The 26,229-nt window shown below is 42.0% G+C and overlaps 1 protein-coding gene across 1 annotated transcript in view; it reads left to right on the plus strand.

The window, feature by feature from the left end:
* Window positions 1-238: 238 nt before the first annotated feature.
* EXT1 (exostosin glycosyltransferase 1) overlaps window positions 239-26,229 on the plus strand; it is a 263,374-nt gene continuing 237,383 nt past the window's right edge. Inside the window, exon 1 of the mRNA XM_036876278.2 lies at window positions 239-2,003. Coding sequence (XP_036732173.2) covers window positions 1,042-2,003 — 962 coding nt within the window. The 5' untranslated portion in view covers window positions 239-1,041. The remainder of the gene's footprint in view (window positions 2,004-26,229) is intronic.

Here is a 26,229-nt window from a genome sequence, read left to right on the forward strand (position 1 = left end):
ACTGAGGGGCTGTGGCGCTCGGACCCTGACACCCAGAGGCTCTCCAGCTGAGGGCCAAGCGCCCCGGGGACCTCGAGGAGCTCGCGCACCCCGCGCCCCCAACGCCGCGCCGGCGCCGCGGCCGGCGGCCGGGGCTTATGAATGGGCGCAGCGGAAGCACCGCCCCCCCCGGACGTGACGCTCGGCCAATGGCAGCGCGGGCTGCGTGGATGGATGAGGTCAGCGCTGTCGTGTCGGGAATGGAATGTGTAAGTGTAACATTCAGAACCGGGTAACATTCGGCGACCGAACGCGGCGGTCGGCAGCGATCGCGCGGGGGCCTGCGAAGCGCCGCTCGGGGCCGGCACTGCCCGCGGGGAGGACGCGCCGCCGCCGTCACCCAGCGCCGCCGCCGCCGCCTCCAGCCGGGCCACCGCGCGTCCCGGGGGCCGGCCCCGCGAGCGCAGGAGTAAACACCGCCGGAGTCTTGGAGCCGCTGCAGAAGGGGATAAAGAGAGATGCAGGGATTTGTGAGGTTACGGCGCCCCGGCTGCAAGATGCACTAGCCGGCTGAACCCGGGCATCGGCTGACTTGTTGGAACCGGAGTGCTCTGCACGGGAGAGTGGATGAGTTGAAGTTGCTTTCCGGGGCTCGTTTTCCACGCTGCCGGGAGGAATCCGAGAGGCAAGGAAATCACTTCGTCTTGCCATTGATTGGGTATCGGGAGCTTTTTTCCCCCCTCTTTCTTTTCCTCCGTCTTGTTGCATGCGAGGAAATTACAGTCCGCTGCTCGCCCGCCTTGGGTGCAAGATATTCAGTCCCGCTCTCTCCCGTCCATTGTGCAACCCAAAGATGAAAGACCGAAGGGGAGAAAGTTAAAGAAATCGCCCACATGCACTGGATCAGTCCACGGCTTGGGGAAAGGCATCCAGAGAAGGTGGGAGCGGAGAGTTTGAAGTCTTTACAGGCGGGAAGATGGCGGACTGGAGCTGAAAGTGTTGATTGGGAAACTTGGGTGATTCTTGTGTTTATTTACAATCCTCTTGACCCAGGCAGGACACATGCAGGCCAAAAAACGCTATTTCATCCTGCTCTCAGCTGGCTCTTGTCTCGCCCTTCTGTTTTATTTCGGAGGCTTGCAGTTTAGGGCATCGAGGAGCCACAGCCGGAGAGAAGAGCACAGCGGTCGGAATGGCTTGCACCACCCGAGTCCGGATCATTTCTGGCCCCGCTTCCCGGACGCTTTGCGCCCCTTCGTTCCTTGGGATCAATTGGAAAACGAGGATTCCAACGTGCACATTTCCCCCCGGCAGAAGCGAGACGCCAACTCGAGCATCTACAAAGGCAAGAAGTGCCGCATGGAGTCCTGCTTCGATTTCACCCTTTGCAAGAAAAACGGCTTCAAAGTCTACGTATACCCGCAGCAAAAAGGGGAGAAAATCGCCGAAAGTTACCAAAACATTCTAGCGGCCATCGAGGGCTCCAGGTTCTACACCTCGGACCCCAGCCAGGCGTGCCTCTTTGTCCTGAGTCTGGATACTTTAGACAGAGACCAGTTGTCACCTCAGTATGTGCACAATTTGAGATCTAAAGTGCAGAGTCTCCACTTGTGGAACAATGGTAGAAATCATTTAATTTTTAATTTATATTCTGGCACTTGGCCTGACTACACCGAGGACGTGGGGTTTGACATCGGCCAGGCGATGCTGGCTAAAGCCAGCATTAGTACTGAAAACTTCCGACCCAACTTTGATGTTTCTATTCCCCTCTTTTCTAAGGATCACCCCAGGACAGGAGGGGAGAGGGGGTTTTTGAAGTTTAACACCATTCCTCCTCTCAGGAAGTACATGCTGGTATTCAAGGGGAAGAGGTACCTGACAGGGATAGGGTCAGACACCAGGAATGCCTTATATCACGTCCACAACGGGGAGGACGTAGTGCTCCTCACCACCTGCAAGCATGGCAAAGACTGGCAAAAGCACAAGGATTCTCGCTGTGACAGAGACAACACCGAGTACGAGAAGTAAGTGGTTTGGCTGCTGGCGTCTACCCTCATTCCTGGGCCCTGCCCACCTTGCCCAGGTGTGAGGTTGGGGGATGGAGGTCGGCAAGAGGAGCCCTCTGGCCTCTTTCTTCCTGCGCTGAGCCTGGGACTGAGCAGCCTGGTTCAGGTGCATGGCTCGTAGCTGAGCACCCGAGAGTTTGAGCTCCCTGAGCAAATGGAAAAGCCTGGTGCACTTTACTGGGCCGAGTGGGCAGCAGTGTCTCCGTCTTGCTTGGAAAACCCTCAGGGCCATGTGTCTCCTGGGAAGGGTGTGGGTTTGATCCAAGTTTGGAAACTTTTTCATGATCGGGTGCAGGTGTTTGTGAGCAGGTCTAGGGACCCCAAGAGTCTCTGAATCTACCCACAGTCTATAGAGTTCTGCTCTCAAGATTGATGGTTTATTTGCTTTTCTCACGAGCAGGCGGAACGGCTTTCCCTGGAATTTTCCCAGCCTCCAATTGTTATCTTTTTGTAAGCCTTCAGTTTGTGTTAGCAGTGGAATTGTTTTAATTTTACCTACTAAACTTTCTGTGTGCGTCTTCTCTCTATCCACCATGGCATTGACTTTTACTAGGGGTGACTAAGTTGGTTGGGGCCTGTGATCTTGCATTCATTCATTCATTCATTCATGTTTATTTATTTCTTTGTATATATTCTGTCTCCTTCTTAGGAGAAACTATTTTAAAAATCTTCCTCAGCCCCACTGCTGTAAACTCCAGTTGCTAATTTAGATTTCCCTTTCCCTTTTGTCTTTATCTATTTGCATGTAAATGGAGACTGTTACTCTGAATGGGCGGGAGATGCCTCCTTACCCTCTGTAGTGAGGCAAGTTTCATCCAGTTGCTAAGTAACTGAGTTGGAGACTTTGTAGTTCTCACTCCTCCTTTTTCTTCCCAATGACAGTCACTGGCACACTGGATTTGGGGCCAAAACTAGTTTCCACAAATCTGCTTTAACCTGTGCTTGGCGGGTCAGTTTCCTAGTCGACGAGGTGGCAGCCCCAGACCCTCGCCTCTGTGTTTCTGGCTGTGAAAGAGTTAGTGAGTGTCTACAGTGCATTTCCACGTTAGGCCAGTTGAAAACCAGAGCAGCCTTGTGCTACCCAGGGAAGGAAGGGGTGCCTCTCAGCTGAGTACCAGAGGAACTGGCTGAGGCTGGCAGATTCTGTAGTTGATTCAGGAAATGTAGAATAGGGGAAACACTTCGCAAACCGGATTGAAACAGGAAGGGGTCTGGTGGGAAAGCGGCATTGAAGTGAAAGGTTTGATTGTTGTCTGTGGATTTCCTCAAACACCCCAGCCTCTATCGGAGTGATTGGATGGGAAATTAAAGCCTCCCGTACTTGATCGTAGACAGTGAAGGAGAAAGTATCAACCCCACTTGGATTTCTCAACCTCCAATTCCTTTTGCTTTTCGAGCATAAGAAAAGCCCAAGGTGAGGGTCAATTATGAATCTGTACTTCAACCCTTCTTCAGGGGGCACTTATGTGTGAATGTTGGGTGCAGTTACAGTGGATTAAAATTTTCTCACAAAAGGAAACAAATCATGGTTAGTAATGAACTGCTTTGTTTATATGACATTTACATTGACCTTATTCTTGTGGGTGCTTGTAAGAAAAAAATGCTTTTAGCCATTCAGGAATTTCTTTGTCTGGGTTATGCTGGAGTAACTCGAGATGAAGCCTAACCTTTCGGTGTCTTCTAAAGCAGTCTCACAGAATGTTGTAGAAGGATCATGGTGGTCTTTATTCTTTTAATTCTTCTAAAGGAGCTGGAGCTGAGATCTCACCTAGGAAACTTGAATTAAATATTTATTTTGGAAAAACCCTATATCCAATAAAAATAATCATATCTTCTTTGCCCTCTTATTTACAAATAAATATCAAATCTCTACATCCTCTGCTGGAGCTTTTTCTAGGGATTGGCAATGAAAGAAGTTTCCTAGAAACTTTCATTTTGCCAATTAAATTTAACTCATTTTTTACCTCTTTTTGATGGGGCCAAGAAATCTTACATCCACACCCTTGTTTTAGTTTTTCCTTAAAGACCACAAGGGGTCAGGCCCTCAGGATTGGGTCTCACCTGAAAAGCGGTATTTAGAAAGCAAGTTTGCTCTTTCTGCCGAGCAGGGATTTCTTTCTTTAATTTAGCAGAGTCACTTCTGGATTTTCTGCATGTTCCCCTTTTGCATGTTTTCCTGCTCCAGCCTTGTTTTATAGGAGAGGATGGTGCTGCAGAACATTATATGCAGTAGCCTTGTCTACCTTGAGTTTTAATTCATTCTTCTCATTGGGTTATCAGAACTCTTTATCTTTGAGAAATGGTGCTTGCAAACGTGACTGCCTTTTACTGTTGACTTTGGAACACATGAATATGAAGAATGAGCCCTGAAATGTGCTCAGAATGCTCATGCATAGCAAGCAACATGTGGTGTCTGCTCCAAGAGCAACTACTTTGCTATTTATATTGATGTTTTCTGTAAGTCACTCTTGCATATGTGAGATGTAGAACTCCCCAAATCAAATGCTAATCTCTTCAGGGCTTTAGACTAGGTGATTCTGAAGTTAAATCTCTAGGTTTCATCTGTCTAGCTTTCACCTCTCATACTGACTTTTAACTCATTACCATGAACATTAGTTTATCCTTTTGTGAATGGGTTTTAGACTGCTTGAGGGGTGCACTGAGCATTCATTTATTAATGGTTTATAAAAACATGATCAATTTTCATCTTCTTGTTCCTTTATTAGCAAGTGCCTATGAAAAGGCTTCAGTTTAATTTGCTGCCATAAGCCCCCACATGTACGTTTGCCTTGATTTATGAGGTCTGATAATTAGAATGAAAATTTATGGTATCATGGCCAAGTCACAATACTATAGAATATATACAAGTGTATTAGCTAAAAAATAAAGTTGCTTTTAGTGAAATTTAGCCTTATGTGACAATAAAGATTTGGTGCCAGGTGGTTGAGAACTTCCATCTCACTTGTACTTTTGTGAAAATCAGACATTTATTACTTAAAGGTGTGGAAGAACAATATGGAGTGAAGGAAAATTCTTTTGTAACAGAGCAATATTTTTGACCCAGACTTCCAGGATTATATTAAGACATCCATTTTTCTGACACCCATAATTAATTTTCATCAGTTATATATATATTAACAGATGTAGATGACACCACCTTAAATAAGTGCTTCAGTGATTACATGATTTGTAATGAGGCTTTAGAGAAATTCTATTTTGTATCCTTTGAGCTTCATGTGCACCCTTACAGAATTACTACATGAACTTCATAGTTCAAATCCCTTGAAAGGGCATTATTGAGAAACTCAAATTTGGCTTTCTGGAGTAGAAGAAAGAGAAAGAGAAGGAAATGGCTTCTGTCTTTGACCTCTCCAAGGAAATCACTGGTGAGTATCTTCAGCAGTTCTTCTGGGAACAGGCAGGATTCTGTGCAAGCCTTTTTGACATCTTTTCCTGTGGTTGCTGAAGCTGTACCTCACTGTCTAGGTATTTTTAAGCATCTTGAAGTGAAGTGATCATTTTACTTCCAACACCTTCGTTTTACAGATGTGGAAACTGACCGAGGGATAGAATGTTTAAAGAATTTGTTTAAGATGAGAAAGCTGAGTAGTGGCAATGGGAACCCTAGAATGTAGGCCTTGAACTTTCCCCCTTGAACTGTACAGTGCTCCATCTTTAATTACAGAGACACTTGAAAGCTCTCTGGTCACTAGGAGATCCCTACTAAGGATGTTTCCTATGGGATTTCTCTTGGAATCCTTTGGAAAGCTGATGAAGATCTTGGATAAACTTTGTCCAAACCACCTTCTCCCCACCCCCAATACATACATGCACAGTTTGTCGTATAGTTTTAGGGGTTAACAAACGGCATCACTACTAACAGTATCCTCAGACTTGAGAACTCTTTCTCTAGGGCTTGCTTTTTGCTTTTCATTGTGAACAAATGTGTAGTTTCCTAGAGTTGTTTTGTAGTTTTTTGGACCTTTCAATTTGGCCCTAATGATTTAGGGAATAGGCTGTGAATTAACGGAATAAGTTGAATTCAGATACATTTATAGAAAAAGAAAAGAAAAGAAAAGAAAAAAGTGCATAAAACAAGTAGTAGCTTTAAATGATTATTTGTTTATTCCCCATTATCCTGAACTATATTAACAGATGCTTTGAGCAAGTTCATAATCCAGCAGTGAGCCTTCAATGAATGTTTTCCTCCTCTAAGATAAAGGTTGAAATTGTGCTTCTCAGGTTTTAAATGTAAAATTTAATGCCTTTCTCCCCACAGTTTTATGATAGCACAAAAGCATTTCTAAAATAAACCACATAAGCACAGTTTAAAAATAAAGATAGGGCCAGCCTTATGCAAAATGATGAAGTTAGAAAGTGTGACTTCTGAGGTTCGAGTTTTCTCCACTTCCCCTTTCTCACCTCCACTTGAACTTACTTTCTGGAGAACACCCAAGAACCTCATTTACAAGGAATCCCCAAATAAAGGGTGTGGTGCTGTGTGCTACTTCTAGGGACATTTGTGTATTCATTGAATCCAGTTCAACAAATGAGAGTTTCGATTGGAATTTGAGACCTAAGCTAGGAGCCTGCAGGAGTTTGTGATACAGAGGATGGCTTGTGACCAGTCCTTGGCAAGCTTCATCTATGCGAGACCACTTTGATCCCCTTGATTGTGACAGCAGCTTTGGACGGCACAGGTTTGGCAGAGGGAGCTCAGGTGGTAATTGTTCTCCCTGTTCTAAGGCCTGCAGATCTGTCTCCCCAGGACACAGTGCTACATACACCTGCCAATAATGACCTTGAGTATTAATGACCTCAGGTGTGTGAACTGAGACCAACTTTGGTGAGTGGTTTGCCTGAGGCTGCCTGGCTTATAAGACACCAAAGTGAGTTTACAGCCCAGGTTTTTCTGGCTTCTAGTTCTCTCGTTTTCACTGAGACCTGCTGTTCTCTCATTACATTGACTTTTCAGCATAGTCCATTCAGGCTAAGTGGTCTCTGGATTCTGTAGTCTTAAATTGGGAGCTTATGTTTCCATGAGCTTAGTGACTAATTGTTTTTACTTAAAAACTCCTCCACCTGTGACCAAGTGCCCATAGTGAACAGGGACTCTCAGAACTGGAAGATTCGCCCAGGGCCTATTATGTGCATTTACCTTTAGTAGCTCATTTAAAGCCTTACAACAGCAGTACGCAGTGAGTTAAACCACCCTGTTAGAGGTGGGAATGCAGGCACTGAGAGGGTAAGGGAAGGAGCCCAAGTCACATCTGGGCAGTAAATGGCAGTGTTCTAACCAGGGGCTTGCATTTTGAAGTCCATTCTCCTACCACTAGCAAATGTGGCCACTTTAAAGAATCAAACAGAATTTTCACATGTTCACATTTTGTTAAGGAGCTTAGTGTGTTCAGGTGTGTGTGTCTATCTTTATTTCCTCTGCTTTCCTTTATAAATGTGTTTCCCAAGGGGAAAAAATGGCTCAGAGATGTGACCAGGATGGGCCTTGATTCTGACACTTGGACTCCTTGAACTCTTCTATCAAGGACCATTATAACTTTGTCTATGTAGATTCTGCTTTTAATTATCTCCTAGAGCTTTTCTAAGCAAATGAGGAAGAGAGCTATCTGTGACCTTTGCCCTCTCGGATAGCTCGGTGCCGAGTTTCCCTCTGGTTGTAAATGAATGGTGAGATGGGGGCAGGAGTGACTCTTGGCCAGGTCGACAGTGTGACCCAGTAGGAATGGGAGACTCACTTGGAGGTTCCTTCTCTGACCGAATGGGCCAGATTTCTGGCCCCCACCACTGCCCCAGGTTCCCTAAAGAAAAACAGCACTTAAAAAAAGTGATAAAAGCCATATAGAGCCTTTGTGGAAAATTGAAAGAGTACAGAAGATAGGAGCAAATACATTTCTTCTCTAATCACCACACTAAGAGCTCCCCATTATAAGAACTAACCACTGTTACTAAACTTCAGTATAGTTGGCCTATTATACGTATATACATCTGTGATCATATCATTCTATCTGCTTATCTGAATACCTTGTATAGATGTTAGACATTATTTAATTAACAGGAAGTAAATAATGAGTTCATTTTCATTAAGTGCCCTGCTTGTGCCAGACACCCAGGCATTGGAACTGGGCTGCTGCAGGGAACACCACAAACTCCTGAGAAGTCTCCTCGCCATTCTAGTCTGTTGGTTTTATAAAGTTCAAGTCAGACTTTAAGTGTATTTTTGCATGTTACTTTTTTCTTAACATTATCCAATGGTGGTTTTTTTCTTCTAAACAGGAAAATCCTATTAAAATATTAAAACCGGATTTTAATGGCTGCATGATTTTTTTTAGTAACCCATAGCTGTACCATGTGTAGTGGTTTATTTAACCATTTACATTTTCTTAGAAGTATGTTTCCCATTTTTTTAATAATTAGTATTATAAATAAGTCTGTGATGATATTCACTATGTTGAGTATTTGTTTTCTTCTGGACTAAGGTCTCTTTCAGAAAACAGCCCAGAACTTCTCTCGCCTCTGCCCCGACCCAATCCCTTTTTGGAGGAATAACGATTTTTGAGGTAAGGCTGAGCACCCATTCACTGAAGGAGCCATCATTAAATGACTGCTTAGATAAACATTTGTAGGTGTGAATTGGTCCTGCAGGGGGTCTTTGAAGCTCCCACAGCTTCTGTTCCCTTTGAAGGTTTGTTTTTGCTGGAGCCAAAAACCTCCTTGTGTCTCTTACTGAGCAGGCACCCTCCACCTTCCTTCTCCCTGCGCTGCACAGCCTTGCCTGGGATTTCAGAAGCTGCAGACCTCACCCGGGTAGATGGCATTCTTTTAGCTAATTGTATCAGTTAATCAAGGCCTGTTTCTATTTCCTTGTGTGTTGTTGATTCCATGGGCCCTGGGAAGTGAATTGGGTCAGGTAGCTTTACCTCCGGGCATCCAGGTAGGGGCTGGGATTCTAAGTGCAAATGAAGTAGTATTCTAAGTGAATTAAAAACAGACAGAAAACAAAATGAACCCACAGTTTATGCCTAGCTTTAGTTCAGGTCTTCCTTTGCATGGTAATTGCTTTGAACAGTAATGAGATGTGTGGGGACACAATCCTACTTTGTGTATTGTCTGATCTTCCGGGAAGCCTTAGAAGATAGCTGGTAGGTGACCCTGGACCAGCAGAATAACTGACCCAGGTGGAGCCCTGAACTCAGTGTTTTAACCGCTTATCCTCAGTTTCCACGTCTGGAAGTGGAGCTCCTGACCCCTCACCTCACAGGGTCAGTAAGAGGTTCAAGTGAGGTGTAGCGTGTGAACGTACCTGGGAAATGCTGTATGTTCTACAGGCTGTCGTCATTATTAAAAACCATCTTCCTACCATTTTATAATCAACCTCAGAGGTTTGCCTAGTTTCATAACTTGGCGCTTCTTACTTAAGCCACAGAAATAACTCTGCTCTGCTCACCTCTTCCTTGATACTTAATTCCTAGGAAATTGTGGAAGCCCAGCCGTTGTTTCTGTGGAAAGGCCTATGTGGAGCCTTTCAGCTGGAGCTTGCAGGTGGCATGGGGCAGGGGTGGGGGCAGGTGGAGGGTGGTCTCTGGGGCACTCAGGCACCTCCTTGTTCCATATGCCCCAGGTTCGCTGGTTGACTGCTCTAAGACTGCAGGTTTTCCCTTTTGCTGCTGACTTGTATGACCTCATCAGTTAAGGCGATATTTGGAGGGAGCTCAGCTACTTGGTAGCCTCCCAGGGCTGGTTTGGCAGGCTTTTAGGTTGCAAAGAGCAGAAAAATCACTCAGGCCATCATAAGTCACAGGATCTATTGTGAGGGGACATGGAACAGACACTGAACTGGAACTGGTCCAGTAAATTCTTAGGATCCAGCAACATACCTTTCTTCCCACTCTGGGCCTTCTTGTCTCCTTTGGCGAGCACCTCTGTCCCTGTGTGTGTCTGCCAACTACTGGCCAGTCTTGACCTGGAGGAAACCCGCCTCTGGGCTTGACTGGTGATCATTACTCCTAATATAAATGGGGTGAGCCATTTATATTAAGCTACTCCTGCATATGCTGGTGATTTCAAAAGTTAAAAGATTGCCCTGCCACTTTGCCACTCTTGATTTAATTGGTGGCCATCCTTTTGCAAAGAGCAGTCTAAAGTTGCTTCCTGAACAGGGGACTGTGGTTAGGGGACGTTGGCTGTGGCAGGCACTGTTGAAGCCATATCCTGTTGGCACTGACATATTTGAGCCCAGTTGATGATGATGATAATGACAATAGCAACTAATACTTCTCAAGAGTGTGCTATGTGCCTGGTGATGGGCAGCATCTTCTTCAGTCTTTACGTCCACCTCAGCAGGAAGACACTCATATTATTTGCAAAACTGAGGCAGAGAATCTTCACAAGTGACTGGCCTAAGAGCATACTCCTGGAATAGAAACTAAGGCCATCTGACTTCGCAATGTGAATTCTTACAGCCCCAGGTTGCCTCTGCACAGCTGGAGCTGATGTCATAAAGACCACACACTCACAAACAATAGTGTGGTTGATTTACAGCGTTTCACTTGGGTTTCTTACCTAGAACTTATTTATTCTTATTTTAGAGACACAATGCTAACCAGTTTCATAATCTGGTTTTCTCAGCCCACAGTAGATTGGAAGCAGTAAATTAAAAAAAAACAGGGATTCTTACAGACAGATCCAGGCAGAGTAGACAGTTGGCAACCCAAATGGAAGGAAGCAGGCCAGGAAATTATAAAATGTCATGCCCAGAAGTAAAAAAGTGCTGCGATTTAAGAAAGCTGGCCCAGTGCCTGAGATTGTCCTACAGACTCCTCAGGAATGTGCCTATAAATCCCACCACCTAGCGCCTTGCCTGTCACCAGCCAGAGGTTCTGTAAGTCTCTGATGAACTTCGCCATAGTGCGGGGGTCACCATGAGCCATCATTTGTGTACACCATCGTTTGTTTACGAAAGGAAAGGAACAAGTAATGCATTTGATAGCTTTTTTTACCTGCTATGGTTAAATTAAAAACATATCGGTGCTCTGAAGAATATGCCCTTCATTTGAAAACTTGTCTACCAAGAATAGCAAGTTCCCCAGGGCTCCAGATGCAGGGGGTCTCATTGGAGTTAGCGTTGGGGTTCTGCTGTTTGTTGTTAACTCAGATTTGTGGGGTGTTATGACACATGCCAGCACTTTAATGTTATGAGAAAGGAGAAGTTTCCTGGTATTGTGGTGTGAGCTCATGATGCTAGCTACTCTTGATTGACTAGTGCCTGCATGATGTGGCCCATGGGCTTAGGTAAAGAGAGTGGCTTTGGGCCAGGCTGGCCTATCTGCCTGTGTGGAATACGGAGGTTGGATTTTCGAGAAGGGAGGCGCCCATGCGGGGGTCAGGGGTCATCTAGTCTGTCGCTCAGTGGTTGCTCTGGTACATATGTTAGAGCAAATGTCACTAGCTCACTTTGCTTTTCCCACACTCCTCGGGGTGCCCAGGATGGGTACTGATGGGTGAAGGTGTAGAATGGAGTTTATACTCCCTACAGACATTCCAGCACCCTGACTGACTCTTAGAGATCATCCCCAGTACTGGGGATAAAAATATGACTGCTCTACCCTTGAACTGGCCTTGGAGGCATCTCATAGTTCATTCACATGATATCAAGGTGGGGTTGGTGCAGCTCTACCTGCCTGGCCATACCAGTGCCATGGCCAAGCCACAGTCCCTTTCTTCTCCATTTCCCCAAGAACCCTCTTCTTTCTTGGAAAAACTGCCCCTTGCTCCATCTTTCTTCTTCTTCTAGAGTTACTTTCTGATGTTCCACACTTGGTCATATTTTCCTGGTAATGTCCTCTTAAAGAACATTCAAAACTTGCCATGGCTGTGGTTTTGTATTTGTTTAACTGTTTTCCTCTCTCCCTAGTAGATTGTGTTAGGGGAGGATTCCTGGTGGTTTCTCATTAATTTACTCAACTACTTATTGAGTGCCTACTGTGTGCAGGTACTGGGGATTCAGCAGTGAACAAAACAGACACACACCCCTGCCCTCAAAGTGCTCCATCTAGTGGCTGGAGGCTGCTCCCTACCAATGATGGCATATGTTAGAAGGTGGATGCTGCAAGGAAAAGCAGTATATGGAAAACTATTAAGGCAGTGGATCTCAACTTAGGGAACTGCTGGAATGGGCCTGGGCCCCACTGCTGGCCAGTCAGACTCTGCACAGAGAGACAGGGTGAGAGTGGGTTTTGCAGGACGTTAAACGTGGAGGGGAAGGAAGCCCTTGTGGGCGGTGTGGCATTGAGCATCCTTGCCATTGTTCACAGCCTAGCACCATGCCTGACTGGTCTGTACTAGATGCTCAGTTTTTGTTAGGTAAGTGAAAAAATTACATTTATTTAACCAATGGAAATGTTACCACTGTTGACTGTATATTCAAAGTATATATCTTCTAGATGTCACTCACTTCAGTTTACAGCACAGGTCTTCGGTGCATGCTCCATGTTCATTTGGATCATTTGCTAATTCTCCCCAAATGGATGTTTCTGCCAATAAACTTTTTTCTCCGCACAGTAGTTTCTTTCCACTTCTTTTTTCACTGTTGTGCTAGATTTATCAGTGAAACCAAATTCAAGCTAACTGAGGGGGTTTGCTGCATAATACAAACCTAAAGAATTTTTTGCTGCAGGAGAAACCATTATGGTCTTTTTTCATTTAACTTTTAACAGTCTGTAGATATTGGGGCTTTTTGTCTCTCCTTAATTGCAACATTTTTCCCGAATGGTCAGATGAATATAACTTTGGCCCCCATTTTTTGCTCGGGTTACATCCGAACTCTGTTAACTGATATTGAAGCATTGCCCTGGAGTAGAGAGTTAGTGTAGTGCTTAATTGAGCTATCAGGTTTCTAATGAATTCATATTGAGACTTGTCACTTAATTAAAAAGCAAAGGGAGAAAAAAGCAAAGGGAAGGTGCGCAATTGTTTCTCCCACTGGCCTCCATTTCCTGCATTTAAAAGCTCTTGTTCTGTTTGGGTTAGCTTATGGATTCATATGGGATATTGCATAAAAATGCTCAAAGTGTAAGGAAAAATGGAGGATGCACCACATCACAATTACTTGACTTCTTCCTAGGTCTTAAAAATTGGTTTAGATTTGGTAGCAATTGTATGACACTTGATTACATATGAATTATGTTTTATGTTTTTACAAAGCCTAGTAAGGTCATTCTCCAAAATGATTTCTAGGTCTGTATATCTGAACCAATCTGAAAATCTAATCAGAGGGAATCTAATACTCAAATGCTTTTTCTTTACTGAGAGACAGAAAATAAATTTTTCTTGAAAGCACCATTTCTTATATGCTACATGCTCCTTTAAAATCCATGCTGCATTGAAAACACTACCTTTAAGCAACACCTTTTATAGTAACTGCATTTTTAAGTATGCAAGTGTAATGTTGCAAACCTGTAAATGTAGGGCAGTCAGTCTTTTATTGATTCATAGCAGAAATGTATAATATTTCTTGTATTTAGATTGTAGGGTTGTATTACATGTTTTTTAAAAAAAATTGAACAGTATTTTATGTTAGGATAAAATTTAAATACCCCAATGTTTAATAAAGGTAAAAGACAGAGTAATATTTTCCTGCACTTATTTTAGATTTGGTCTTGTCTAAGACATAACCCAAGTAGGATAAAAGAGTACAAAAAGGATTAAATATAAAAATTTTAAAAATCCTTTTTTTATTGAGATATAATGGACGTTTAACATTAGTTTTAGGTGTGCAACATAATGATTTAGTATATTGTGAAGTGATTACCACAACAAGCTTAGGTAACATCCAGTACTATATATACCTAGTTACAAAGTGTTTTCCTTGTGATAAGGATTTTTAAGATTTACTCCATTAACAATTTTCCAGTACACAATACAGTATTGTTAACTGTAGTCACCATGCTGTACATTATGTCGCCAGCACTTATTTATCTTACAACTGGAAGTTTATACCATTAGACCACCTTCACCCATGTCACCCATCCCTCACCCTCGCCTCCAGCAAACGCCAGTCTGTCCTCTTTATCTGTGACTGAGTTTTGTTTTGTTTTTATTCCACATATAAGTAAGATCATATTGTGTTTGTCTTTTAATGTCTGACTAATTTCACTATGCGTAATGCCATCAGAGTCCTTCCATGTTGTCACAAATGGCAGGATTCCCTTCTTTATAAAGGCTGAGTAACAGTCCATTGTGTATGTGTTTGTATATACATATACATACATACATCACTTTTGCTTTGTCCATTCATCTGTCATTGGACACTTAGGTTGTTCCCATATCTTGACTGTTCTATATAGTGCTAGTAAAATCTTAAATTTCTATGAAAATGAGCTAAGGAATGAATGCCTTTAAATTCAAAATATGAAATAGGTATTCTAGGGGGTATTGGTAATTGTTTGATCCTCCTTGGCCCTCACGTTCCCTCATCTGGTTTTCCTGCACAGAGACCCGTGAGCTCATTGCCGACTGGGACTGTCAGGTCTGAACACATACATGGGTGATTGTATGTCTGTCATATGTTTGCCTGAGGGGAAGAGCAAGGTGTTCGGTCACGCTGTGATGCTATCAGATAGGTTTGTCTGGAGGGAAGAGCAGTAAGGTCTTGGAAGTGACCTTGAAGATCTAGGGTAGCTCTTGCATTAAATTAAGAAATAGAAATCCAGGCAAGTTGGGCACCTTGCCCAAGGTCATGTGGCTGGCTGCGACAAAACCAGGAATGGAACACACATCTCTTGACTCAGAGCCAAGTGTCACACGGAGGTGCTACACATGGGCTCTGCAGACAAGTGGCTGATTTCCATGTGGCTCTGCCACTGGCCAGGATACCTTGGTGACTTAACTTGTCTGCTTCTGTTTCTTCACTTGTAAAATAATTCCCAGTCATAGGGTTGTTACTGTGAAGAATTAATGAACAATATGACACATAATATGTTTGTAATAGTGTTTGGTCCATAGTAAGCCCTCAATCAGTAGCCATTGTTCCTGTCATCAATCTGTCCCATTAAACCACATTAGACTGGTATAATTTCAGACTTACCATTTATGTGTGTTTACTATTGTTTTCATTTCTTTCATTTGTCCTGTTTACAGCTTATTATAACTGTAGTTGCAAGATGATACAGTAGCTTGCCGGTCATATAGAAGCTCAAGTGATTTGGCAAGTGCCCAGAATTCCAACCACCTGTTGTAACTGTTGCCAAAATACAATAGATTTTTATTTCCTGGAAGTTGCTCAACAGGAGTCCAAAGCATAATATGACTTTTTGTCTTTAAAAAAATTCTTTCTCTTTTTACCAAAAGTATTATGTTTCCCACCCAGTCTGCGAAACTAAGTGATCACGTGGGTCTCCTTGTTCCTGCCTCTTGAAAAAGCATTAAAACGGCAGATGTGCCAGTGAGGTCACCTGAAGTGGCTTTCTGAGATAAAATTGTGTAAGATAGAGAAGATAGAGGAGATAAAACTATCTTCTCCAGCAATTCAAGCTGCCAAAGGCATGATCCCAGCATGGCTGGGTTTTTAGCAAATCAGGAAGCGATAACAGTGAATAAGTTTCTACTTTCAAGGATTTGCACGGTTATTAACAATTGGCGACTTTCGCCTTCGGATGGCATTATCCACAGCATCATCGTCGGACCCAGTCCTCTGTACCATTTCTGCACGTTAACTCTAGGCCATGTGTGCCTCTCCTAGATAAGAATCTTAAAACAGCAGTCAGGGTGACTTGGGGAGGGAATTGTAGCCTGTGTTTGGATGATCTGGGAGGGTTCAGACAATTGGAACATATTCTCATGCTTGCTCTGAGGAGACACAGCTGCAGTTATGAACAAGCACATGGTAAGAGCTTTTGTATAATACCGTTTTGCCACCAAATCCAGATGTGATCTGATTCCTCCTGGATTCCACACTGTAGCAGGCCTTGCTGTGATTGGGATGTACAGAATTATACACAGAGTTCACTAACCTCAGCTTTTGAAAAAGGAACTGTAGCAAATGGCTCACTCACTAAGTGAAGCGAGACCTTCCTGCCCCATCCCATATTTGATATTGCTTGATTCCAGACAAGAAGCAGGTATATTATTTTATGCACAATGGTGATTATAGGCCTGTATTTGTATGTGGAGTAAATATTCAAAATCCATTTTTTTCCTGGGTCAGGTGTTGGATATTATTTTCTGTCAGGAATTAAGGTGCTATTAAAATTTTTAAAAAGACTAGTAGATCTCTTTTTTCTTGTCTCAAAGTCCTCTTATCTCTCCTCCACAAAATACAAATTGTCCTTCTCTCTCCCAGTAAGCTGACTTGTCGATTCCAGTAGCAATGAGTAAAAATACCATATTGTATTTCCAATTAATTCATTTAATTAGATGAGGTGAATTAAATGGAGTTTTTAACATGTCTCTGAAATTCTGAAATAGTCACTTTTGGAATCCCCAGGTATAGGGATCTGGGTGTCACCTTAGTTTGTCCCTATTTTGGGCATAGTGTGAGACCTATCACTTGAAAGCTGTCATTTGAGTTCCCTTGGGGGTTTAAAAATGGTCTAGTGATTTTTCAGATAGCAGAGCATACATCAGCAGGCCATTTGGCCTGCTCTTCAGTCCAGGGCACTCCCTGGTTATCACCAGCCTCATCAGCAGAAGCCTCTGTTAAGCAGTTCTCTGTCCACACAGAGCAGGTGAGATGTAATCTCAGGGTTTGTGTCCGGCACCTGTGGAGGGATGCGCTGAAGTTTTTCTCCTCCCTTTGTTCTCTCACCCTGTATCATTGTAGAGTCTGGGCAGGCAGGCTTTGAGTGTCCTCTTTCATGACTGTCACTCAGGGCCTGGGGGAATTCTGGAATTTAGATGGGGCAGTTTTCAACCTTGGGTCATTCTACCTTGCATTATAATTTAGCATTTGTCCTTCTAGTTTCACCTGCCTTCCACAGTGGAGTTGGTTCATTTTCCTCTGTATCCCAGAGGACACCCACACTGTGGAATTTTCTGGATAGCTGCTTGGTAAATGGTTACTATATTTGATCAGTCTGTTAGAGTCCTTTCTTTAGTCTAGAAATTCTAGAACCAAACAGGATGGAGGTAAGGCCATGGCATATTCTGAAATTTTTCATCTCCTTATAAAGTTTTCTTTAGTGTATGTCTTTTTCAATGTAGATCAAAGGGGTCAGACCAAGAAAAAAAATACTGGAATCAACATATATAACACCTCTTTTCACAGTGGAAAAATGCACCTGATATGCTCTTTCTCTACCATTTGCCTCCAAATATCTTTTAAGCAAAAGTTATTGGAGTGCTTCACACTTTTTTTTCTACTGGTACTCAAATTGGTAAGTCTGTTTCAAGTTATAAGTCTGTATAAGTTGGTTATAAGTCAAGTTATAACCTTGAACATGGGCTAAATGAATGCAGAGATGGTGTGTATTTGCTTTTAGTACGTTTTCTGGCATTAGCACAGGGTGAGCATATCACAGGTCCTCAAGGAAGCAGATGAGTGTCTTTTGGTCCTGGTAGCCTGTTAGTGCAAGAAGACTTTTGGACCTCAATTATTAGAATTCTTTCATTTTGTTTGAAATCAGTTACCCAAAGGGGATGTTGAGTAGGAAAAGAAGTTTAGAAGATTCCTCCCCCTATTCCTCCACCTTGTTGTTCAGCCTAGCAGGAGCAAAATTAGAGATTCACTAAAATCAGATGATGATTTTCAGCTTTGAAATAACATGAATCTTTGGTGATATTTGCTACAAGTAGGTTCCTGGTCGTAACCCTATAACATCTCCAAAAGCCTTCTCTGTGGAACTTGGACTGGGTCGTATTGTCTAAGACAGGCCTCTGTTTGGCCAGGTGCAGTGTCTCTTACTTTGAGGCCTGCTTCCTTCTGGGGAGCAGGCTGACAGCGTGAAGTCATCGAAGAGAACTGTGGTGGAACTCTGCGGGCAGCTCCTCCAGAGAAGAACCCTCTGCTCATTCCTTTGATGCTTCAGCTGCCCCCTCCAAGGAAGAGACTGACTGTGCCATTGTGCCCGAACCTTGGTCCCCACTGTCTGCTGACAAGGGTGACAGCTGCAGCATGCTATGCTCAGCCAGCCGCTTGTGACGCAGTGTTCCTGGGCCCTAATTCCACAGCATCAGCCACATGCAGGAGGCACAGGGATGCAATTCTGTGGCCTCATCTGCCAGGGATGTGGTTTCCCACACACTGGGAAATTCTTCACCTTCCAAGGTTCACTGTAGTCCAATTCGTTCTTTATTATGGGCCTCTGGCTGACACTAACTTGTCTGCAGAGCAGCACCTGGCACCTCCCAGTACCGCTGACAAGGATGGGTATCACACACCTCTTTCCCAGGTACTCTCTAGCTGCTATTAAGGGACCATCAGAGCTCTTTGTGGCTGCTCTGAAAGCCCTTCTCCAGTCTCACTCCCCTCACCCTACTCTCCACTTCTTCCTTTAGTTACTCTTTTTTTCAGTAACCCTCCCTCTGTGAAGGCTTCTGTTCTCATTTGTGCACATGCACACACACGCGCACACACACACACACACACACACACACACACACACACACATTCTCTCTCTCAATCTCTTCCTGTCTTCTGGCTCTCCTTTTTCCTATCCTCCTACTCCCATTCACATGAAGCTATTCTGGCTTGTAAGGGTTCTCATATCAGAACTTGATTTTACATTTAACCTTTAAGATAGCCACTCAACAGTTGCAGCATAAACCACAATCTGGTGAATGTTTTGAAAAAACAATAAGAACAACAAAAAACTCTTTTTAAATCCATATTGCAGGTTGCAGAAGTAATACCTGAGCTCTGTTCAAAGGTCAAACATTACAAGACAGTGAAAGTTGCATATAATATGTCTCCCATTTACCATCTTTAACAGTTGAGTGTATATATTTTCTAGGCACATAATATATTATTTATTTTCTTGAAAATAGGATCTATATATATACACACACATACTTGTATATACAATATATATGTATATATACATGTATGTGTATATGTATATATATAAATACATATCCTTTTTTATAATTTCTTAATCATTTGATTATATGTCAAGCATGGTTCCATTTCAGTACACAAGATTCTCCCCCTCATTTTAACAGTAGCAAAAATAATCTTTGATTAGATTACAATAGAGTGTAAAATGTGGCATTTGACTCCTGATCGCAGTCTGTCTTTCTGCATATTCACCCCCAATTCTTGGTCTGAGAATGAGAAGTAGTTTAATTTATTTTTAGTTGGATTTTTTTGGGGAGGGGGGAGTAACTAGCTTAAATGCTTTGTTTTCTCAGTTGCCTATAACTGTTTGAAAATCTCCGTTGCCCATACCTAAAAGCCTTAGGATTTTAATTGTTTTTTAAAATATAAAAATAACATAGCTTATTTTTTTTTCATTTAGCCAAAAGACCAAAGTCCACTAAGCAAAAAAGACTGTCAGTCTCACATAAAGGAATGAAATGCTTTCCTGAATCAGGACTGCTCTGAATCACAGATAATGGTAGTTGGGCTGTGACCCCATAAGTAAGTGGGATTTTGAAAAGGTTTGTCAGTATTTTTTGTGGAAAGTTGGTTGCCAGATACAATTGTGAGCTGTTTCACATTAGTTCATGTAGCACTTTCAAAATGTCTGTTTATTTTCTCTCTTGGCACTAGTGAGTACAAATCATAAGTGGCTAGATGATATCAAAGTCTAGAACTGAGGCTGAGAGTGGGTCTTACTACGATTTGATCAAAAGCAAACAAGAAAACAAGCAAAATGAAAAAAAAAAGTTTCAAGTGAGATACCACACTTTTCTCATTTGAGGACTAAAATGCTGCATGCTGAATTTTCACTTTCTGATTAGAACTGACGGTTGAACAGATTCGATTTATTTCTTTGGGGTCAGGAAGAAACTGTCAAATTTTAGTTTGACTGTTCTTTTCTAGGTCTCCCCCCCCCACACACCCATTTTTTTTTTAAGCATAGCTGTATTAATCAGATAGGAGCCACTGTTTGACATGTCCTTCTGGGCTAAGTGTTTGCAAATTAAGTCTGCCAGAAATTACCATGCCAGAAAGAACCATGCCAGAAATCATTTTGCATTTTTCTGATGTAGCAGAAATGAACCTGGTTCATTCCATCTCAACAGCTTTACTCAAATGGCTCAGAATGGCCTGGACTGATTTCATGTAAGAGGGCTGATGTGAAGTCTGGATTAATACAGGTACCATTAAAACATGATTTTTTTCCCTCACCTCCAGGTTTTATATTTTCATGAACAATTGGCCTCAATTTTCCCCTCAACGAGTCTATGGGTAACCTTTTTTCAGAATATTTTGCTGATTTCAACTCCCAAGTAATAAGCTAGGGAATGCCCTCTTTCTCAGCTCAGCCAGAGAAGAAGGGATGCTCCACAGTTGCTCTTTGATTGTACCTGCTGGCTTTGAACAGTATTAATTTTTATGTGCTCATTGTGCATTGTGTTTAATTAAAAGCAGTTCTATTCGCAGAAGTACTCGTAGCATATTTTTCCCCCTGAAATGAATAAAACAAATAGGCATATGGTATTTGTTTTGTGTAACACAATCCCCATAAAATGAAGAGTAATAAAACATAATTATCTGTAAAGGCTTGTTTTATAAGCCTGAGAATGGGCTTGTTTTTCCATGTTTTAAAATTCTACTCATACGATAAAGAATCCCTTTGTACATTAATACATAATGACAAGAACAACAAAAGCTTCCCAATTACATGTATGAGTTCAACTTATCTTTTATTAAACACATTTTTTTCTGTTATAGTGTACAGGATAAAAGTTTTTTTTATCACATTCCTTCTGTATAAGCATGTCAGGTTGAAGGAAAATGTTTATTTCCAGTTCTGTATTCTGCTTATATGGTATAGCTTTGTTTATGATTTTTCCTCACAACTAAAGAAACAATTTTGTAGTCAGTTGTTGAATTTTCTTAGGCCACTGACCACTCTGTGGCTTCTAAAACCTCCTTTCAGGAAAATACACATCAAACTTTTATGTTTTTATGGGGTTTGTAGACCTTCTGACCCTTGGTCAGAGACTCCTGCCAATGCCTAATAATTATTTTGAAAACTGCTCAAAATCTAAGTTATGGTTTTTGCTTTAGTATATGACTATCTGATGAATGAAATTTGTTCAGCGGTTTGCTAGTATTGGGTTTAATTTCAGAGTTGAGCTCCTTTCTAGGAATGGAGGAATCTTCTCATCTGAGGAAAAACCTTCGGAATGTGGGAAGTATAAAAATTATTAATTCAGAGGTGGCTTTGCTGACAGGTTGGATGGCAGTGCCTGCATCCCTGGGGGCTCCTGTTCCCAAGACTGTTTTTATTGTTTCTATCCAGCACTAGGCACGTGCCTTGAAGTGGCAAATTCGTCCTCTGAGGTTGTGTGTCCATTGCTGCAAGAATAAAAGAAGCAGTAACAAAATCATGCAGCTCAGTATTTCACCATGACAGTTTTATGTGGTTGTGTGATGTTGCAGAATCTCGTATGTGATATCGACCCTTTTCTTTTGAATCAAAGCACAGGGTTTTACTGGAGAAGGGAGGCTTCAGAAATCACTGAGTCTAACACAAAATTAAGCCCCTAAAATAGTTACCCCATTCTGTCTGCTACTAAACTCATTGCTTACAGGAAGTAAAAACACATATATCTAATATTTATATCCAGTTTGAGTAATGATTTCTAATTTTAGATTTCTAACCCTTTTTGCATTATCTTTTTGCATTGAAATTATACTGAACCATTCATATTATTATGAATGCAAGCTGAATTAAATAGACACAGATACGTGGTTTCTCCCTTCATGTTGTCATCTATTGGAGAATGAGTAGCTCAAAATAAGAGCCTGAGTTCCTCATCCAAAGGGAGGCTGAATGTTCCAATTCTAGATCGGCAGTCCCTTTGTGTGCTTTATGTGAAATACCATTTTTGAACATACTTGGCAACTTAAAGTGCCCAATTAAAAAGCTCTGTAGAAAGAGGAAGTCTGCGGATGTGCAATTAGTCCTTAGGATTCAGAGCGTTTCCTTTATGTGTGGAAGGCCATAATATGAAATCACTGGGCACAATAGCTTTATGCCAGGTGCTTAGAATAGAAGGCATTTTCAGGATGGATTATTTCTGTACTCTTGCTCCTAAAATGGTTCATCTAAAGAGACTCCCAACTCCACAAAAATACTGATGGTGTGAAAACAATTTTCAGTGAATGATAAGTATTACTAGTTAATATAAGTGACTGATAATACATGACCATTCTGTAAGAGTGCTTAAATTCTCAGATTAAATAATCTGATTGGCAACCTCCTCTAGCCTTTTCTTTTATTTTTCTCAAGAGATGAGGGTTGGAAGCCAGAGAATTTGCCAGACATTGTGCTCTTCCTTACAAAAAATGATGCCTAACAGCCAGATGAGCTGTGTATGCTGAGAATATTTATAGTGTTTACGATAGACCAAAAACACTAAGCACTTAATAGCTTCCCTTATTTTTAAGTCAGATTCATCTAAGGGATATTATTATTTTATTTTTCTGGTGCTTGAAATGTTCCTTTAAAACAGATTATCAGGGAGGTTATATAGTGAAAATACAGAATGATACGGCTTTCCTTTTTTAATGCTTTACAACAAAAAAGGTCCATTTTATTTAAATAAGAACACTGCATTTTGCTTAAGTGAACTCCAGACATACAAGTAACATAGGGTAGATAAGTGTGTATAAGCATGTGCCTCTTATTTCCCAATTATATAATAGATGCATGCCATTAAACTTTGCAGTAAAGTGAGTGTCTATTAAGTGAATTACTTTTCCCCATTGACTTCTGTAAAAATGGTGGTGTCTTCCACTAGGCTGTGAATGTAATATCTTTTCAAGAACACCAAAAAAAAAGGAAAAGAAAGAAACCCTTTAAATACCATAAGTCTAAAGGAAATCCTAACTTTCTGATGATGTTTCTAATGACACTCAAAATACTGCATGTCATAGTTAAGCAATAGCATGTGACTTTAATAAGAAAATGACAATGGACAGTAGCATCTCAACTCTGAAGGCCTTCCTCTTTTTCCTCAACCTTCCTCCCAGTGTTTCCATGGGGGAGAGAACTGGTCACCAAGGCTTTAGCAAATTAGGTTTTTTAAATAGCCTCGACACCTTGTCTACATATTGTATCCAAGTTTTGTTTTGTTAACTTAAACATATAAGTTGAATATACTCACCTCTTTCCAAACATTTTCTCCTAATTCTTCACCAGTTTGCTACAATATCTTTGCATGAAGAGTGCTGGGGTGGATATGTAATAGGTAATAAGGGAAACAGTCACACCTCCTTAGCAAGAAACTCTCATCTTGCTTCTTTCAATTCGTATCTGTTGTGGAGCAATCAGACTGTATAAGGCTCTGTGCTTGGGGCACCCAGCCAAATACCTGACTTGTCTTAATCCGTGTGTATCAGAAAGGTACTATGCTTAACATATACTCTTTCATCTAATCCTTGCAAAAGCTATGCCTAGTATACATTAGGCTGATCTCCACTGTACAGATGAGCACGGCGGGGCTTAGATTTGTTAATGACTTTCCTAGTCACTCATAGACAGACAGAGTAGGCATTTGACTCCAGCTCAGACTGGTCTCTGGAACCTGGACACTTGCCTAACAAATGCTCTGCCCTGGATCTCAGCCTGAGCTCTGCTTTCTGAGGCATCCAGGGACTTCTCAGAACACTGATGTGTATGGACTCAGCCTGTCAGTAGCTGGTTTCTGGGCATCAGTGTCTTGAAGTTCTCACCAGTGGCCCTGGCAGGTCTGACAATGACTGAATTCTCTAACATGCCCCGCTTGGTTTCTTATTTGGTGTTGAACTGCTGACTGAAATTCTGGTCCCCACGGTCCTTGAACCTGCAGTCCCGTGAGGGAGATGGATGTCCACACAACTAAGCCTGAATGAGACTTCTGACAAGTCCTGTGGTAGTGTCTGAGTGTGTTAAGCTGCTATAACAAACTATCACAAACCGGTGGCTGATAAACACCAGAAATGTGTTTCTCATAGCCATGGAAGCTCAAGTCTCAGATCAGGGTGCAGCATAATTGGGTTCTGGTGAAGGCCTGCTTGGGGGTGCAGTCTGCTGACTTCTCCCTGTGTCCTCACATGGTGAATGGGGAGAGGGGTTTCTCTGGAGCATCTTTTATAAGGATACTAATCCCATTCTTGAGAGTTTTTGCCCTCTTGACCTATCACCTTCCAAAGGCCCCACCTCCAGACTCCATCATCCTGGGGGGTTAGGTTTCAACATGAATTTAGGGATGGGGGGATATACAAACATTCAGACCACAGAAGAAAGTACAGACTTTGTGTTCTGTAAGATTCTGACTAGGGGGCTTAGAGTAGATCAGAGGAGGTAGCATCTAGGACGTAGACACTTTTTATTCTAGCTCAGAAAAGTTCTCTGCATCTTTACTCTGTAAGCCCTACAGTTACCAGAGCCTTGGTCTAGGTTCTCATGCAGGTCCTTGTCAGGGATCCTTAATCTTCACCGTTCAGTTTGTCTTGGAGAGCTTAGAGGATAAAACCAGTCATCTGTGTATTTCTCCAATTTTTCTCCCCGAACTCATGGGTGTATTCCTCAGGGTCCACCTTCCTGGGATTATTAGTTCAGGCTAAGGCATCAGCTAGGACTCAGCAGGCTGATGTGTGATGGTTTTCTCTTTCACCATTTTTTCATTGTGAACCATTGACCAAAAGCTAGCACCTGATTCCTGAGTTTGGAAAACCTCTGCTGACCTGCTTCCTCTGTGTTGGACAGTTGAGGACACCAGTGTGAGAGTGGTTTTTCAGAAGCCAATTAAACTAGCCTAGTTAGGAAGAGAGGTGTGGTGGTACCAACTAGGGCACTGGCAGAAGACCTGTCTGTCTAATGATACTGGGGTTTAGTTCTTAAATTCTTTACAGTCAGAAGATGGATAAGGGCCAGGCTGGGTTTGACCACCAGGATCACTAAACACTTACGGTGACTGTAGGATGATTGGCCACATTATGAGGAGATAAATTCATAACAGCTAATAGGAGCAGTGGGGACTAGATGGAAGATATTAAGTAGCACAGTGTTCTCCATAAATGTTCTTTAATTGTGGAGAAGACTGTTCTATAGACTTATTCATTTATGTCCTTGAATTTGCATTTATGACATGCTTTTTGTATGCTAGGCTCATTCAAAAGTCTAAATCTCAAACTTGGTTCTTAGATTCCTTTGAATTCAGAGTTTAGCCAGAAACATCATTTTACCTGAAAAAGAAATTTTATCAAATAATGTGCTTAAAATACAGAGAAAAACCTGTCTCTCCATCCCCCAAGTTCTACTATTAACTGGCCTTATCAGTCAGCTCTAGGAGGTATAAAAATTCCTTGAGCCATGAGTACCATACTCCGTAGTGTATCCTGGTAACACAGACTGAAAAACTGATTGGAGGAGATGTGGAATCATTATTCCTAGACTCACTGTTCTGAGATTTCAGGCTGCTTTTCCTCACCACAAGTGTAAGTCTTTCTTCTCTGTTTATTTTCAGAAGAACTTCAGAATGAGTGAGGAAAATTAAAATGAAGTTAGGAAGATCAGGAAAAATGCCGTCAGTGATGTGGATAGGGGCGACTTGTGAGAAAGTTAGTTGAAGTTAGATTTTTAAAAATGTGGTCAGCTCAGTAAGTAATTACATTTAGCCCCAAATGGTTTGTGCTCTTGACCTATCACCTCCCTTTTGGGTTGCATTATCTGTAAGTTTGGAACTTCTTTGTTGTAGTGAACATTGACTAAATGTTGTTTTAAAAGAAATGGTGGACATCGGATGAAATAACCTTATTTTCACATACTTGATCTTACTATGACTTTATAATAGTTTTATTTCTGGAGAGTTTTATTCATATTGGTATGATTGAGCAAGAGCAGACAGATCTTATTGGAAAATAAATATACAGTTTTCGAAATAAGAAAGTCAAAGGTTTCTAGGTGTAATCTTAACAAGTCCTCTCTGGTGTCTGGTTTAGAAACACATTTTTCCACTTTAGGTGTGAGGAACAATATTTCTCAGGACAATGGTAACACTTCTTACATAAGAATTG

The sequence above is a fragment of the Manis pentadactyla genome, chromosome 3, assembly GCF_030020395.1.
Source record: "Manis pentadactyla isolate mManPen7 chromosome 3, mManPen7.hap1, whole genome shotgun sequence".
Lineage (NCBI taxonomy): Eukaryota > Metazoa > Chordata > Mammalia > Pholidota > Manidae > Manis > Manis pentadactyla.